At 45.2% G+C, this 18,345-nt stretch overlaps 1 protein-coding gene across 2 annotated transcripts in view; it reads right to left on the reverse strand.

The window, feature by feature from the left end:
- The window catches only part of Col6a5 (collagen, type VI, alpha 5), a 106,394-nt gene that overhangs the window by 77,639 nt on the left and 10,410 nt on the right, over positions 1-18,345 (reverse strand). For both annotated transcript variants that reach the window (NM_001167923.1, XM_030244492.1), the window contains exons 2-6: positions 14,618-14,712; positions 11,686-12,381; positions 6,007-6,639; positions 3,147-3,707; positions 99-653 (exon numbers count right to left, since the gene is read on the reverse strand). In NM_001167923.1, the coding sequence (NP_001161395.1) occupies positions 99-653; positions 3,147-3,707; positions 6,007-6,639; positions 11,686-12,381; positions 14,618-14,684 (2,512 nt within the window). In that variant the 5' untranslated portion in view covers positions 14,685-14,712. The remainder of the gene's footprint in view (positions 1-98; positions 654-3,146; positions 3,708-6,006; positions 6,640-11,685; positions 12,382-14,617; positions 14,713-18,345) is intronic.

The raw sequence follows: 18,345 nt of genomic DNA on the forward strand, positions 1-18,345 counted from the left end.
GTGTCTGAGACCAGAGTGCAGCCCTCTTAGTGTGAGGTAAGTCAATATCTCACATCCTGGAGGCTTAAAGGGAAGAGGGGTGGGGGTGGGGCACTTACCATGCAGAGCACACACTCGAAAGATGAGTTTACTCTCTATGGCCTTCAGATGGTCAAAGTTCTCAACATGGAAAACCAGACTGCCATCTCCACTGATCTCCTCCAGCTGAGCCCTATTGGCCCCATACACACCCACGGAGAAGATGGTCACACTTTTGCTCCTGAGAGCCGTGGCTGGGCCCCCCACTTCGTCCTGAGCTTTTCCATCTGTGAGGAGGATAAGGAACTTTCTGACCTGGGGGCGCCCCCCCTTGGAAAGGTCAAAGTATTCATTTACAAAGGTTAGTGCTCCTCCTGTCAGAGTGTTTCTGTTGATGGGAGACATCCTATCTATGGCTGCATAAATTTCCTCATGCGTGGAGTATTTATTAAGCTGGAATTCTTCCCTGTTATAGTCACTGAATTGAACAACACCGACTTGGGATCTGTCGGCGCCAATCTGAATCTTCCCCACCAGATTTTTCATGAAAGTTTTCATTGTCTCAAAATTTGTAGGCCCTATGCTTCCAGAACTGTCCACCAAAAACATGATGTCTGCCTTCATGTCTTCACATCCTGTTTGGGAGAAAAAGATCAGAAATCAGTGTGGTTCTTATGTAGGAGGACACAGTAAGCAATCACAAATGCACTTATGAGAAAAATGTAAAATTGTCCCAGGGCATGGCTGTTACGTCGGACATTTTTACTTGTAACTTTGGTAGAAGAAACCTGACAAGAACCCTGCATCAGAAATTCACTGAGGACAACCCAAGGAACTTTAAAAAGAAAATGCCAATCCCAAATGCCCATCCTTCATCCATACAATCACCCATTCATTCATTCATCATTCATTCATCATTCATTCATTCATCATTCATTCATTCATCATTCATTCATTCACCCATTCATGCATCATTCATTCATCATTCACCCATTCATCACTCATTCATTCATAACTCTTAAGTACATAGAAGTACCAAGCTTCAAGGTAATTAAACGTTAAAGCTGTAATGGTGATTTTAAAAGTTAAACAGAGCCAGAGTAACCAATTCTCAGCATTTCTGGGACTAATGTTTCATTTAAACACAGTCATGAAATTAATGCAAAATCGTCATGAAAAACATAAATCTAAGTAATCCTGAAGCAACATTATGTTCTGGGATAATTTTAAATTATTTGATAAATAAGTCAACTCTAGAAATTGTAGTGACAAGGTTTTGTTTTGTTTTGTTTTGTTTTAAGATATTACATGCTTTAGTACACACATATATTCATTCACCAGGGACTATTCCTTCACATACACACACACACACATACACACACACACACACACACACACACAGCCCTTATAGAAACTGGGTATATATACATATATACATATATATATGTGTGTATATATATACATATATGTGTGTGTACATATATATATATATATATATATATATATATATATATATATATGCATGTACAACTTCTATAAGCTTTTGAAAATGAGTGTTACTAGGGCTGGAGAGACAGTTCAGCAGTTTACAACACTTGTTGTCTTTGCAGAGGACCCAGATTTAACTCGCAGCATCCACACAGTAGCTAACAGCCATCCATAACTCCAGCCCCAGTGGTTCTGATGCCCTCTTCTGACCTCTGCAAACATAGCATCTACATGGTACACATATATGCAGACCAAACACTCAACACATAAAACTTTTTTTAAAATCTTTAAAATTAAAACAATAGGAATATGGCTTTACCAAAGCCCCAAGGTAAAGCAAACTGCTAGCAACACTTGTGTGTGCGACACATATCAAGGCTTACATACTTTTATATGCATTTAACATCCACGGAAGCTACTCCCTTATTTCTACACGTGATAGGGTCTGCTTCTAGAATGCTAATTAATGTTTTCCCATTTTTACCTGTTAATCAAGGGTCATCCAGGCAGATGTTTTCCCAGCAGGAGAATGCGTGCCCCAGCCTTCCTTGCAACAAGACATGACGACCCCCCTCCCCCCAACTAAATTTGAACCAGTAACCAAGAAACAGCAGCCCAGCCTCTTCTGGGTGCTACCATCAAAGCAACTGAGTATGGCAAGCTCCCTTCAGGCCTCACTGTCCACATTTGGAGGCAAGGAGCACCACTTCAGGTCCACCTCGGGTGGAAGCCCCTGCCTGTCCACTGGACCTGAACTGCCCAGCCTATTGCAGATGAGAAAAACGAGCAATACTATTCTGTAACCTTGGGCTTGAAGAGTTGCTGTTGGCGTACTTTAGTCCAGCATACAGACATACTGTGTCGGTCCATCAGCATCGGCTGTGGGGTGTACTGCTGTTCTCTGGTCCCTCAGGCCTAGCCTCCTTAGCATTCTAAGCACCACTCACTAGTTAGGATCCATTTCCTTGTCCATGACTGGATACCTGAACTACAAACACTGTGCCAGCCTCCTCACATCAGCCTAGAACCTTCTTCTCTGAAGAAGAATCTATGGTACCCTCTATGTTGTGCCTCCCAAAGCTCTTTTCCTGTAGTCAACCCAGGAGACACTGGGGACTCTTCCTTCTCATCTTCTTGTTCTTAGACCCCCAACTGTATATGACAACTGTGTTATGTTCCCCAGCAGGGGAAAGAGGAAGATGAATCCCAGGACATGGGATTCTGCCCACAGTACTTCACATTTGCTTCTTTGCTTTTCTTTCCAGTGGCTCAGGAAAAAAAAAAATCACTCATATTTTGCATCCTTGTCCTTTCTTTCCAGTGAAAACCTCAGCCACCTTCTATAATACCCAACTTTGGTTCTGTTGTTATTGTTGGGTGTGTTTGCTTGCTTGCCTGCTTGCCTGCTTGCCTGCTTGCCTGCTTGCCTGCTTGCCTGCTTGCCTGCTTGCCTGCTTGCCTGCTTGCCTGCTTGCCTGCTTGCCTGCTTGCTTGCTTGCCTGCTTGCTTGCTTGCCTGCCTTGCTGAGGCTCAAACCTTGGGCTCATCCACTCCAAGCAAGTGTCCTACCACTGAGCTCCACTCCCATCCTCGCCTGACTTTTCTGCATCCCTTTCTGGGTTTCACTTTGGTTCTCTTACCTTTTTCAGAGCAGATGCGGTGAACGATTTCATTTTTTATGCTCTTCAGAGAATCGAAGTTCTGCCCGAAGTTAACCCTTTCGTCCTTCCCAGCAATCTGCCGCAGCTGTGTTTTGTTTGCCTCGCCAATCCCGATGGCGTGAATGGTGATCTGCTCAGCCCGCAGTCTGTTGGCAGGTTCGAGAACGCTGTCATTTGACTTTCCATCAGTCAGCACGATGAGGTAACAGGGGGCTCTGTCGGTCCTCTCTGTTTTTCCCTTCTTTATGAGAGGCAATATGAAATCCAGGGCTTTCCCGGTGAATGTAAGACCTTTGAGTTGCTTGATGTTAAAAACAGCCTTTTTCAAGTCAATGCCATCCGTGTAGCGAGAGACAGGAAATTCCACTTCATTCTTATGTGAATACTGCACAACTCCGACCCGAACTTTGTTGGGGCCGATAGGAAACATGTCTATCACAGATGACATAAATATCTGGATTTGCTCAAACTCTTTCTTACGGATGCTGGACGACCCATCAATGAGAAAATAGATGTCGGCCTCCTTTGTATCCACACAGCCTAAAAAGGAAACAAACGTGAGTGTGGGCAGTGAGTGCTCTGTCAGTCACGAAGCATCTCCAGGGAACTTTGTCCCAGGCTTTGTGAGGGAACATGAGGCTGTAGAGAATCTAAAGAACAGGGCCTCAGAACCAGGCATTGATGATGCATGCCTTTAATCCCAACACTCAAGAAGCAGAGACAGGCAGATCTCCCAGTTCAAGGCCAGCCTGGTTTAAGGAGCAAGTTTCAGGACAGCCAGGGCTACACAAAGAATCATGCCTCAAAAAAAACCAAAAAAACAAAACAAAACAAAAAAAAACAAAGCAAACAAACAAACAAACAAAAATAAGCCTCTGTGTTGGTATGGTACCTGGATCTTTCTATCCATTTTAACCTTTGAAATGTACCATCATCTTGGGAAAACATGGAAACACAGCAAGGCATAGTGATTTATCTAAGATCACACAGCCAGTAAACGAAGAGCACATTTTCAAACCTTAAGTTTCCCCATGCCATTATCTCCTTATGTAAATGAGCCAATCTTCTAAACACAGGGCAACTTGGCCATTTTAGAATTCTTGTTGTTGGCAGCTTGGGGGCATTAGTGATTCCTGACACTGCTGTAGGCTTTGAGTCACCATTCCTTAAGAAATAAATAAGTCCAACCCAGAGAATTACAACTATGGAGATCAATACCCAAAGCTTTGGGGCCAAGATCACGGTCCTCTGCCAAGCACAGGTTGATCTGGGCTTGCAAACCTTGAGATAGAGCAAAGCGAACTGATACATAATAAAGAGCGGAGCACTCACCAGAGTAAGGCAGCAGTGGCCAGTGATGCTAAAGAGAGCATGTGGGGCGAGCGCAGCAGACCCCAAGGCTTCCCTGCCCTCTGTCCTCTCACCAGACACTGGACAACACTCGTCATCTGTCACTGATGCTCCTACTCCACCAACTGAGAGCCCAGCCAGGAACGCCCTTGCTGCCCAAGTGTGAGCAACTACATTAAGGGGTGAGGGGGCCACTGTAATCCTAGTGTTGGAGAGGTAGAGTCAGGAAGATTCCTAGGGTTTGTTGGCCAGCCAGTCTAGACGAACCTGGGGGCTCCAGGTTCAGTGAGAAACCCAACCCCAAAATGTAAGGTGGAAACCAATTGAAGAAGACACGGCAGTGACCTCTGGTCGCTACATGCAGGCACACATAAGTATGTACACACACAGGAGCACATGTACCTGTACAAAAAACCCCACCCATTATACTAAGGATACTTTAAAATTAAATAAAAGTTAGGGTCAGCAAAATTGTTCAGTAAGTAATGTAATAGCCATGCAAGCCCAACACCCTGAGTCCAATCCTCAGAATCCATGGTGGAAAACAAGAAGTGACTCAAACACTGTCCTCTCAATTCCACCGAGTGCCAGGCCACATGCGTGCTTGTACCTCAAACGCTTCCTACTCACACGATAAATACATCCTTAATTAAATAAAATCAAAAGTCATCCCGATTATAACTCACTGGCTGGTGGTAACTAACCCTCAAACATCAGCTACAGAACGTGTCCACCAGTTGGTTAGGCAGAGATGAAATCTGTCCCCTGACATAAGTTCAGTTAAACAGAGGTAGAGCTACCAATGTGCAGATTTGGCTTTTAAAATAGAGACGTTTGTTGTCAACTGGGTGGCACTAGACCAGTCAGTCACAAAATCGACTTTCTGGTAGGATGCCACACCCCTAACAGTCATTTTATTACAATTTAGTTTCTATCTTATCGTGTCTAGGAATAGAAAATGCTCTGGTCAGAGGACATAAATGCCCAGGCTCCTGGACACTGACATTTCTCACCATTACAGTATCTGGAAAATGTAAATGCCCTTTGATTTATTAATGCTCTGAGAAACAGAGACAGAGCAACAAGCAAAGAGACATCATTAAAAAACAAGCCAAGTCCAGTGTTATCTGAAGGTGGGACTATAGATTATTTTTTTCTTCTCTGTGTCCATCTACACTATAAAACATGTTTTATGTATAACGTGTATGGCTTTATTACATCTTACTGAGGCACAATTGGTACATTATAAAATCGATCCATTGTTTAAGTATGTTGTTTGATGGATCTTGGCATATTTATAGCTATGCAACCATTATCCAGATTTCATTTTGGTTTTTTTGTTGTTGTTGTTTTGTTTTGTTTTTGTTTTTTAATGTTCTCACAACCCTTAAAAGTCCCCTGACTGAGTTTTGCTCAATGCCTATTTCTGCCCCAAACCCAGACAACCATTCCCATTAGCTATGTAATAACAAGTGTCTTCTAGACATACCGGTTTTATCCAGCTCCATTTGTTCAGCACGAGTAGAAACTTGGGTCCAGATTTCATTGCGGATCTTCTTCAGGAAGTTCCCACTGTATGATTCCAAGTGACTGTAGGAGCTGTGTGTGGAAATGCTCTGCCTGGAAGGGTATGACACTATGTCTTCTAATTGCGTGTTGTTGGCCCCTTCGATGCCCATTGCAAACATAGTTACACCCTCCAAGCGCAGATCCAGTGCAGCCTCCCGCACCATGTCATCTGATGCTCTGTGGGTGACCAGCACAGCAATCTGGGGGACGCCCTGGGCCTTCCTGCTGCCACTGGACTCTGAGAAGCCTTCTTTCCTCATCTGCTCAATGGCGGCCCCAACATTAGATGCCCCAGTCTGGAGAGAGAGTTTCTGGATTTGCTGCTGGAATTCAGACTGGTTGGCGCTTGACCTCAGGGAAGAAATAGTCTGAGCCCTGTCGCTGAAGCTCATCAGCCCAAGCCGCATGCAGTTGTCCTTCACATCCACAGAGCTGGTGACATTCTCCAGGAAGTTCTGCAGGTCCCTCAGATTCTGTGTGGTCCCCACTGACTCATCCACCAAGAATATAAGGTCGGCAAGGGAGTCCTTCTGGCAAGAGGTGGGAAAGGGAACTGTGGAGACAGAAAAGTTGTGAGGTTAGGAAAGACCACTGGCCTGGGATGAGAGGACTTCCAGGATGGTTGAGATGCTAATGCAAATGGACGGGGTTACCACAGACCCAGTCTGAATTGCTTCCCCTTATTAAACACAACAGCAGAATTCTGAATAAGACTGGCAAGGTCCTTGAGTTCAGAGGTTTTTGTGTGTATACTTTCTTCTATACTTAGCCAGTTTCCTGCCACATGCTTATAGCCAGCACTGCTGCAGCCATCTTTGTGACCACCTCTACAATAATACCCTCGTCCACACCCAACTCTCATCAGCAAGGTGACCATCATGGCTGCCACCACTTTCATCACTCTCTCACGCGGACATGCAGGGATGGGTTAGCAGACATATTTCTGACCTCAATAAACTCACACTCGGTGGCCAGATTACTTTCTTTCAAGAGGTGACAACTGCTATAAAGACAGCAAAGCAGGTGGCTTGATTGGCTCTACTGGATGTGTGGTTGGGGAAGAGACTCTCACCCATGCGAGTTGTGAAGTCGGGACAGGCCTTTCTGAAAGGGTCCCATTTGGATGAAATGTGTAGGATTCGATCATAGGGAATTTGGAAGAAAGAAATTTTAGGAGAAAGAATAGCAAAAGGCAGAGACAAGCAAGACATACATAGTGGCTAGAGCCAATGGATGAAGGGAAGCCATGGTGATGAGCTCAGAGGGAGATCTCAGATCTCCCAGATCTCCTGGGAGTCACATGACCTGTTTTAAATGTCTTAATGTTGGGTGGTGAACTGTGTACAGACAGCCTGGTCCCCGGTTGAGCATAGGCCAAACTCCTACCTTCATGGGACAGTAGGAGTTTGGCCATGCCTCCTGGGCCCCTGGCTCCTGTTGAATCTACAGCCTCCCACAGCCCCCTGCAGAGAGTTGTGCGGCCATCAGTCTTGTAGGCAATGCCCCAAGCTCCTGGTATTGTCTGGACTCCACCCCCACAGTTACCTAGCAACAGCCAAGTAGCCCCAGCCCACTATAAAAGGAGCTGCTTGTCCCTTCCTCCCTCTCTTGCCTCTCTTATTCTCTTGCTCTTACTCTTGTTCCCTTCCCCACCCCCCTCATCCCCCTCTCTCCACATGGTTATGGCTGGCCTCTCCTTCCCCACTTTCTCCCTCTCTCTGCCTTTCTTCAATAAATGCTTTAAAACCAAGAACTGCCTCTTCTCATCAGGATCCGCAGTGCTGGAGCAATGGAGTAGATCTCCCTCTACAGAGCCATGCGTGTGTCTAACCTCCTGCTGGGAAGCCTCCCTGCGCTCCAGCTGCCAGCAGCAAGCCAACCCACCCTCCGAACCAGCCACCTGAGCTAGCCAGACTCTCCTCTCTGCCCTTTTGTCCCCAGGACAGAGTCCACCCAAGGGTCCCCACTCTGTTCTCAGCTCTTCCCCAATATACATCAGCATCTGGGATGTCCAAGAGTGAGAACCTGTCATCCCTGACCTCCGTGTGGCCCAGCTCTTCCAAGGTACCCAGCAGCTCTTCCGAGGTACCCAGCAGTGTCTGTGGTGCCTGAAAGTCAAAGCCAGACTCAGGCAGTTCCGTGAGGACCCCAGGCTGTGTGCGCCTTCCTTACCACCCCCAGAGCGGGGTCCTGAGGCTTCTCACAGTCCAATGCCCGCCCAGCGGCAACCTAGAGTCTGCCTCGCCCAGTGGCCCTAGCCCCGAGTAGACTCGGGACCCCATTTTTGTCCCGCATCTTAAGTATCGCTCTAGGTACTGGAGGAAATTAGGAACTCAAGGTTACAACAACACCTCTTCTAGGCCAGGCAAGGGGCAGGACAATAGCAATGAAATAGAGCAACAAGATCAGTTCTGATGAATGACTAGAGGCAGCAGAAAGCTTAATGACTGGACACAAACAGAAACAGAAGGAAACTCTTGGGCTTAGGGCTTGCACATCTGCATGAATGGGGTCAGTGTGTCCTTCTGAGACAGTAGGAAGAGTGAGTTACAGGTAGGACTCTAGAGTTCCATCTCAGACATGTTAGCATCCACTTAGCATTGAACATCCCAGAGGAGATGTCACACAGGCATTTGTTTGCAAGAATCTGGAGTCTCAGGCCAAGTGCTCTAGTGTGGGGCTCCTGGTGAGAAAAGGAGTATTTGTAGAAAATTAATTAAAACTAATTCAAATGAACTGTACTCAGAATCCCACACCACTGAGTAAACTAAGTCCCAGCATGACCTACCCAATTCAGCATTTATTTGCCAACAGCTGTTAGTATCAATAGCAATAAACAAACATCACACAAGTCCCTTCACCCTTGTTAGCAGATATACACAATTCCCCTCACTTTACAAGGAAGGGAACAGAAGTCCACAGGTTAAGAACACTACCCAAATGCGGGAGAGCTAGCAAGCTATCCAACTCAGCTGCCACCTGGGCCAGATCCAGGGCTTTGAGTTAACCCACCCTAACATCTATCTCATCTATGAACTGCTGGAGCACGTGAAGGGGCGGATCCTACAGCTCCAAAACTGCACCTTTCATGATGAGATATTTTCTATGCTTTGTTTTGTTTGTTTTTTGTTTTTGGTTTTTTTGTTTTGTTTTTTTGTTTGTTTTGGGTTTTTTTTTTCGTTTTCTTTGGGGGAAAATTGCAAGGGAGAGAAGAGGATGTGAAGGGATGGGGAGATACAGAGGACTGGAGTGCATGATATGAGGCTCACATAGAATCAACAAAAAGTTTAAAAGGGGGAGGAAGGAGAATAGAAGGGGGGAAGAGGAGGAAGGAGAGGAGGAAGAGGAGAAGGAAGGAGAGGAGGAGGATGAAGAGTAAGGAGAGGAGGAAGAAGAGGAGGAGAAAGAAGAGGAGGGGAGGAGGGAGAGGAGGAGGAGGAAAAGGAGGAGGAAGAAGAGGAGGAGGAGGAAGATAAAAAAAAAAACTACCCACAGTCCTAAGCATCTAGGCCATAATTTAAAATCACTGTTAACACAGCCTTGCCTTAACTTCCAGAAGGCAAGGACCCTTCCATGCAGTACCCTGTCTTGTACTACAAGGAGTAGAAATATGATCAATACATGGGACCCTCTAAGAAAGAGTCAGAGCTCCACTGTTCCAAAGAGACCAGACTAAGAGATACCCGAAGAGTCAGAGAGCAGCCAGGGAAGTCTGCCAAGCTGGGAATTGTGCTGCTGTACTTCAGAGGCATGGCCAGGCTTCTCACCAGAGCAGCATTCTTACTGCACACACACACCTAGAGCTGTGACTGGCCCATTTGCCTCATCATCAGGACGGCGTGTGCAACCTCCTGTTTTGTTTTCCCTGTTTCTTACTGGTGCTTTCTAGGCCCATGTCCCCAGTGACTGGTGCTCTGCTTTGAAGACATCATAGAAAACTCACCTAAGACATAAGTACAGCATCCTTCAATAAGAAGGTGTGAGCAAGTGGAGCATTAGCGTTCCTATTTTGGGCCAACGGAGTCAAGAATCAAAGTAAATGAAGAGAAGGCACAATGTGTTTCTACATGAAATCCAGGGTTTCCCGGAGCAGAAGGGAAGGCAGTCCAGGCAGCTGGACGGAAGCTGGAAGGTAACAGAGATGGCTTCTGGAATGGAAATCAGAACTTACCTAACTTATGTAGCTCTGAATACATAAACATCAGCATGGATGAAGGGGTCCCCAGAGATGTCCTTGGGGGTTCTCAGGAAAGAAAATGGGAAATTTTCACATAGGCAAGGTAACAGCTGAGGTCTTGAATTATGTACATGAGGGAGATACTGAACCAATTCACATGCTGCAGGGGCTGGGGTCATAAGCCCTAAAAGGACACACTTTGATAGCTGGGGTAAAGGCTGATCCTGAGTAGCTCTGAATACATAAACATCAGCATGGATGAAGGGGTCCCCAGAGATGTCCTTGGGGGTCCTCAGGAAAGAAAATGGGAAATTTTCACATAGGCAAGGTAACAGCTGAGGTCTTGAATTATGTACATGGGGGAGATACTGAACCAATTCAATTTGAAATGTCCCCAATTGCTCTCATTCTTATCCATAAGCCTTTGATAACTATTACTAGTATTTCTTCAGTTTAAACTCTGCTGGGAGACACTGTTACTTAATAGCAGCAGTTCAGAGTCTCACTACAAAGGACTACTAATGCATTGCAAAAAATATATATCCTAATATTAAATATATGGAAATGTGAAATATTTAGCTATAAATGTAAAAGCTATCACCATAGGATGACAGACCACATAGCTGGAACAGTAACAAGTGCCCTCTGTCTGGAGCAGGTACTGGATGGTATTCATTAGACACAAGCTTAGAAGAAATGGTGCAGGAGGGACCATGCTACAAGCCCAAGATTGCAGCCCACCATACTGCTGACCAATCAAGTCACCCCTTTACTGCCTGTGTGACAAAGCATGAACATGTGCAGACAAGCCTCTCATCCCACAGTCCCCATTCCCACCAGGAGCTGTGATATGCTAGCTGATTGTCACTTATTGAATTACTGCCCATAAGCTTCACATCACCAGGACTATGAAGAAAAAGGAACCATCTAGATGGGTTTCTGAAATCTATGATAGCCTGATGTTCATTTACTCATAACAAGAAACAAGACACCAGCTCACTCTCTAGGTTCAAGGAAGACAGAGAAAAACATGAGCTGCCAACTCTGCCCCTATGGCACTGCCCACTCATGGTACAGGACAGGGTCAAAGAGAGATGGAAAATCATGGGAAAGGTTGCTGTCATAAGATGTGCCCAAGGAATGCTGGAACCCAAAATGAAAGCTTCCAAAGAGAGGAGTAATACGGGGTTGAGATTTAAATGATGGCTCTCTTCTACCAAAAAGAGGCAAAGGAAGGCAACAGGATTGATGTCAGAGAAAGAAATGGCTCAGGCAGAGGCAAAGAAAAGGCTGGTGTGTGGAAATCCCACAACAGCTCAATACAGCTGGTGTCCTGAGACAACACAAATGGGAGCTGCCATGGGTAAGAGTGGATAGATACGGAGCCCATGGGGATTGGGTGCCTCCTCAAGGCCTTCCTACCTGTCTTATCAACGTGGTTGGCAGCTGTGGTTAGAGCTGCAGGTATGGTTGGGGCTGCAGGTGTGGCTGGGGCTGCAGGTGTGGTTGGGGCTACAGCTGTGATTAAGTCCACAGTTGTCCCTTCCCTGTACTGAGTCACATCCTTGATGATCCGTGTCATGTTTGGGGCAAACATGCCGAGGTCTCTGGCAGTCCTGAGATTGAAATGGAACTGAGAGGTGGCCATCGCCTTCAGGTTTTCCTCAGAAGCCTTCTGCACCCCCACAGAGATGATTTTCACCCCATCTTCCCGCAGGGCCTTCGCAGCCTCTTCCACATCATCCTCAGACTCTGCTGAAGCCAGCACCACCAGGATTGGGGGGAACTGTTTCTTGTCTCTCCCATTTGTGGGAGCAGAGAAATAGGTCCTGTGAGCCTCCTGCAGGGCGTTCCCTATCTTCAGGGAGCCACCGATGAACCCGAAGTTCTTCTTCAGGTGGTTCAGCATGGGGTTCCTGTTCTTGAAGGTGCCCAGCTGGAACTCATTGTGGAGAGCATCGCTGTACTGGGCCAGGGCCACGCGGTACTTGTTGGCCTCTATGGGGAGGCTGCTGATCATCCTGTTGAGAAAAGTTCTCACAAATGGGAAGGACTTAATTCCCAGGTAATTGGAGCTGTCCACCAGAAACACCACGTCTGCGTACTCGGGGCCTGGCCCTGCACAATAAGAAGACAGCAAGCAAACATGCAATCTATTTCCACCATCACAGTTTAAACCTCAGTAGTCACTTAAGACTATGTCTTTGTGTCAAAGCTTTATCATAATTCCAAAGACCGTTTTCGCTGGAAGTCAAACAGAAGAAACTACTTCTTCTGCCTGACATGTCAAGGGTTCATTAGTAAAGTTACCCAACAGATCATTCATCCTCAAATCTATCTCTGAAGATAATTAACTTTCTTTTCATTTCTGGAGCCCCAAACTATGATACTGTACTACAAAATTAATGACACAGTAGCACTCCAGAAGGTCACAATGTGGTTTGAGGATTAATACCTATTTTTGGATACTGCAGAGAATAAGCAGTTGTCTTGGGCTGGAGAACTTCAGAGGACATGAAGAGAGACTTTATGTGTATGGACTCTTTGGGGACCATGAACTAGGAGAATCGGGATCAGACGTGGGCATGAAGCAAAGAGAGGTCACCAATGCGTCACCAGGTCTGGTCTGAAAGTGGCTGAACCATACATTGCCACAGCTACCCCATGCAGAGACAAAGGGATCAGCTTTTCAACTCCCCTATGGGCCCACCATTGACGCAGACCATCCCCCAAAATTGGATGGAAGAAAAAATTACAGGTATGTCTTCTTTGGTAAAGGTGACCTGGGAAAGCCACAGGCTGTAGTGCAGCTTCCTCCTTTGGTGTTGTTGGGGTTCAAAAAGGTTGGGGTCCTGAACCATTACAGACAGAGGATGTTCAGACTGGGGCTACTCAGCGTGTATATTTCATATTGCAAATGGGAAAAGGGCAAAGGGCAGTGATTTAGTCACAGAAACACTTAGATTATGTTTTTCCGTGTGGGATTCGTTGTCTTCCACCAACTAAAGGGGAAGCATATATATATATATATATATATATATATATTTATCATAGGTCATATACCATATATTACATATTATATGTTGCACATCATATATATATACATATAATATATACATATAAGAAAGCATATATTAGTAAAAGAGATGGATGGACAGATTGAACCTTTATATATGCACCTAACAAAATCAAACTACTACTCTGTGCTATGATAGCCTTGGAATGACTGATGCCTGGTTGGCTGTCTGCTTTTATGTTGATATCACACAAGCCAGGATGAATTGAGAACAGGGAACCTCAATTGAGAAAACACCTCCACAAGACTGGCCCATGAGCAACACTGCAATACATTCTCTTGATCGATGATTGATGTGGGAGGGCCCAGTTTCCTGAAGGCAACAAATGTCACCCTTAGGCTGGCAGTCCTGGGTGCTATAAGAAAGCAGGCTGGGCAGGCCATGGGAAAGCCCTAAGCAGCTCTACTCCATGTCCTCTACATCAGCGCCTGTGTCTAGGTTCCCGCTCTGCATCTCTTCCCTGATTTCCCTCGGTGGCACGCTGTGCTGTGGAATTGTAAACGCAAATAAACCTTTTTCTATCCAAGATGATGTTGGCCAATGGGGTTTTACCGCAGGAATAGAAACCCTAGTGAAGACACCTGAAACTATAGGAAAATGTAGGAATAGTGAATTAAAATTTTACTTCTGAAATAGTTTAGTATGCTGAGTTCTGCAAGCTTGATGGAGCCCTTCCTCGCAGGAAAGCAAACACCTACTGGAAACTGCAGTAAGAGACAGTTGCCACAGCCATCTGCTCACTCCACACACCCAGCTTGCAGAGGAAGGAATGCTTTAACCTCTACCTACAGTGTTTGTTCTGGTGATCGTATTTAACTGTGATGAAAGTCTCCTGGGTGGAAACAGGATGCAAAGACACCCTTGGATGCTCATCTCAAAAGCTGAATTCTGCTCACTTCTAAGTGCCTGCTCAGTTGTCTGCTGATCAGCATTTCTGCAACGTTTCTAAAGATAAGGCTGAAACTATTCTATTCACAAATAGGCTTAGTGTATTCCCAGAGATATGAGATACTAAGAGTTATGCAAATCAATGAATAAAGATTTTCTAGCCAGGGCTATATGATGTTTTTTACCCAAAGCTTTCCCTACCTTTAAGGGATGAAGTCATGTTATCTCCTATGGCTGCTGTTGTTGTTGTTGTTGTTGTTATTATTATTATCAAGTGATATATACTTTGATCTGTTAGTAAATAAAGTATTCCTTTATATTAAAGTTTGATAAGGCATAAAAAATGTTCATTTTTCCCAAATAAAAATGAACAAAAACTATACTGGTACCTGGGCTCTGGTCTGCCAGGGTTTCAGTCCAGAGGATTAAGACAAACGCAATTAGCCGGAGCTTCATTCTGTTAACGGGGTTTCTTATTTTTATTCTGAAAAGGAAAATGCAATATGAATTATACAGGATAGTATACTGAAAAGAAGTATTAAAAAAAAGAAAGAAAGAAAAGAGAAGTAGGCCGCCAGCAAGCACGTGGAAAACAGATGTTGATGTGAGTTGAGCCCTGAATGTGGCCTGGTATGGTAGCAATCCCTGTGACCAGGGCTGGGCATGGTGGCAATCCCTGTGACCAGGGCTTGGCATGGTAGCAATCCCTGCAACCAGGGCTGGGCATGGTGGCCATGCCTGCAACTAGGGCTTGGTATGGTGGCAATCCCTGCAACCAGGGCTGGGTATGGTGGCCATGCCTGTGACCAGGGCTGGGTATGGCAGCCATGCCTGCAACCAGGGCTGGGTATGGCGGCCATGCCTGCGATCCCATAATTTAGGAGTGGAAGGCGGAGGAATTCAGTGTTCACTTTCATTCTCAGCTACAGTGTGACTCCAAGCCAGCCTTGGCTGCATGAGACCTCCATTCTAGTTAGTTCAAATGGCATCTCATTGTGGTGTTGATTTGCATTCTCTTATGAAAACTTATCATATCTTTTCCCATATATGTTGGGCCCTTATATATCTTCCTTGCAGAAACATTTATATCATGCCTACTTTTAGGCAGGCTTTTGTTGCCATGTAGCAGAAATTGCTTACACATCCTGATACCAGACGCTTAGCAGACAAATGACTTGCAAAGAGACTCCTCCCACCCTGTGTATTATATTTCACCTTAAGATGTACTTTAAAATAATAATGGTAATAAAAATATATTTTTGAGACAGGGTTTCTCTATGTTACAAGCAACTTGGGCTGTTCTGGAACTCACTTTGTAGACCAGGCTGGCCTGAAATTCACAGAGATCCACTTCTGCCTCCAGAGTGCTAGACAAAAGGTATGTACCACCATGGCCTGGCAATAATTTAAGAAATTATTCTTAAATTTAAGGGGGAAAATCCCTAGAATTAGAACTATCAGTACAGGGCTAGAGAGATTGCTCAGTCAGTTAAGAGCACTGACTGCTCTTCCAGAGGTCTGGAGTTCAATACCCAGCAACCACATGGTGGTTCATAACCATCTGTAATGGGACCCAATGCCCTCTTCTGGTGTGTCTGAAGACAGTTACACTGTACTCAATATAAATTAAATAAATAAATCTTCCAGCTATAGGTTATCTCAGTACTTAGGGGTGGGCCAATCTCATACATTTCCAACACCCTCCCCCCGAAAATTTTATGATCCTTTAATGCTAAGTTGGAAATAATTTAGTAGTGTAAACAAATTATATTTTAGAGGTTTTAATCTCTTTCTAGAGTAGAGATAGCCCAAACCAGACTGGGGACTCAAAAAAATGAGGAGTTTCAAAAGCTTCCAAGAGAACCAACTCAACCCATGTGCTTCCCAACTCTGAGAGCCTGATAGGAATTCAAACTAGCATGGCCTCTGGGAGGAGGGAACCCCATGTCCCTTGTGGAGAAATAGTTAAACCACACATCAGGCTATCAGTGGGAGCAGTTTCCTTGGATACTGGGCAGCATTGCTCATTCTCACTGGGTAACTGTACTTCTTATTGTTACCAAGGAAACCAAGGTTTCCTTTTGTGTTCTCCATCTTGTTAAAATGGAACATAAGGACAGTTTTACTGGGGCTCAGGAGAAACACAACAGGGCAGAGAAACCACAAATATTTGCGGCTTCCTGGAAGAGAGATGGAGAAGGGACAGAGAGAAAACCAAGAGCCAAAGGGTGGCAAAACTTTAGACAAAGAGCGAGAAAGACCAGGGAAAGCATGCTTAGAATTTTGGCCAGTATCTGAAAAAGATACCAAGAAAGGAAAAAGAAAAGTGTGCTTAGAGCTGGGCGGATGGTCCGAGTTCAGAGGGGACCAGATTCTAGGAACTTTTGTTCCAGGAACCGCATCAGGGACACAGGGTTAGAGAAGCAGAGATGGCTGATTCAGAAAGGGAAAATACTCCCAAAAACGGAAGTGGGCTAGTGGGATGAGGAAGGATCCCAGAGCGCATTGGATCACAAGGTAGACTGTACTTTATAGGACTTTTATATGGTACTCTTCTCTCTAGTTTGTATTTAGAGGGCCTTCTTCAAGCATGCTCTGTTCATTAGACGACGCCCAGGGGAAGACCAGCTTCTAGCCTCCCTCTGCATACTGACCAAGCATGCTCTGTTTGACACGTGAAGCCCAGATAGGGAATGGTCTCCAGCCCATTCCCCACCAACTGGCTTGTTCATGTGTTAATCTTGACCATTCCTTCTCCAGCCCCTATTCTCCTGTCACACATCTCCTGAGATGGTCTGTTTTGAAACGTGCAATTTGGGGTCCTGAGGCAATTTGGTAAGTCGGGAAAAAAAGTCTTAAAGTCTTTTTGTGTTTGTTTTGTTTTAAGAACATGGTAAGGTTTGTGATATTCTAGCAGCATCAGACACTAGAAGAAACCAGAAATTATTTAATAAGTTATTAACACAACAAAGGCGTTAGGGTCTTGAGTCCTCTGGTTTGCAACTGCTTATGTAGTTTATTGGAAGTTTACACAACTAAATCCTAACACTAAAACAGCTTATTAATTAGCTTACTTTCTTTTCCTTCCTTTCCTTTTGCAGCTAAAGGAACAAGAAGAGATAAATAAGAGTAGAAAATAAAAGTGAGGGTACCCCTCCCATCAGTTACTGTCTCCTTTCTCACAGGATCTACCCTCCTCTCCTCCTGGTTCATCATCCATCACTCAGCATAAGAACCCCACACACAGACCAGGATCTAGCATGGACCAAAATAAGGAGCTCAAGCAAAAGGGCTAAGATCACAACTTCAGGAACCTTAAGCTCCAGCTGCTGAAGGCTCCAGACCACACATGGTTGCCATTCCAGAAAGCTGGGATCTGAGATCTATTGAAGTTGAATTGCAAATCCAAGGTCACATGGCCTCTGGTTCTTTGGCCCAGTTCTGGGGACATCTGGAATGCATATTTGGTTTTCCCATCAGTAGGGACAGTGAGGGACCCAGCCTGATTCTCTTGTCTTTCCGTGGGTGCTTCATGATCCTGCGGCCTTTGGTTCTAATGGTTTTCTTGTTTCTTCCCTGGATCCATTACTCAAAGAATGTGTGATCTCCTTCATATTCCCAAATCTATCAGCACACCCAGGCCCAAGCTTCTTGCACATCTATCGGACACTTAGCACATTCCGCCATGTCCTGGGACTCTGCACAGGCCTTTCTTAACCCATCTTTTCTTCCCAGTTTGAGCAGCTGCTGACAGCAGGGCTGGATGCCTCCTGTCCCACCACCGAAAGTTCTAATTGTCCAGCTCAGTGTCTCCTCAAAAAACCAGGTCCTCAAGAAAAAGTTGTTGAACTGGGTTAATTAGGAAGTGATAAGAGACTGCACCGGCCAGCCATTGTCACTCAATGCCCTATCAAACCTCCCATTGCAGCAAAACCAGGCACTTCTAGGACAAAAGACCATATCTTGAATGTCTCGAGGATAACAAAGGAATACTCTATACATGAAAAGTCAACTCTACAGTTTAAGCATCCTACACCAAGCCCAAGAACAGTGTTTAGTCTTTATTGTCAACCTGACTGCATTAGAACCACCTAAGAACACATCTCTGGGCTTGCCT

This window comes from Mus musculus, chromosome 9, assembly GCF_000001635.26.
Source record: "Mus musculus strain C57BL/6J chromosome 9, GRCm38.p6 C57BL/6J".
In the NCBI taxonomy this organism is placed as follows: domain Eukaryota; kingdom Metazoa; phylum Chordata; class Mammalia; order Rodentia; family Muridae; genus Mus; species Mus musculus.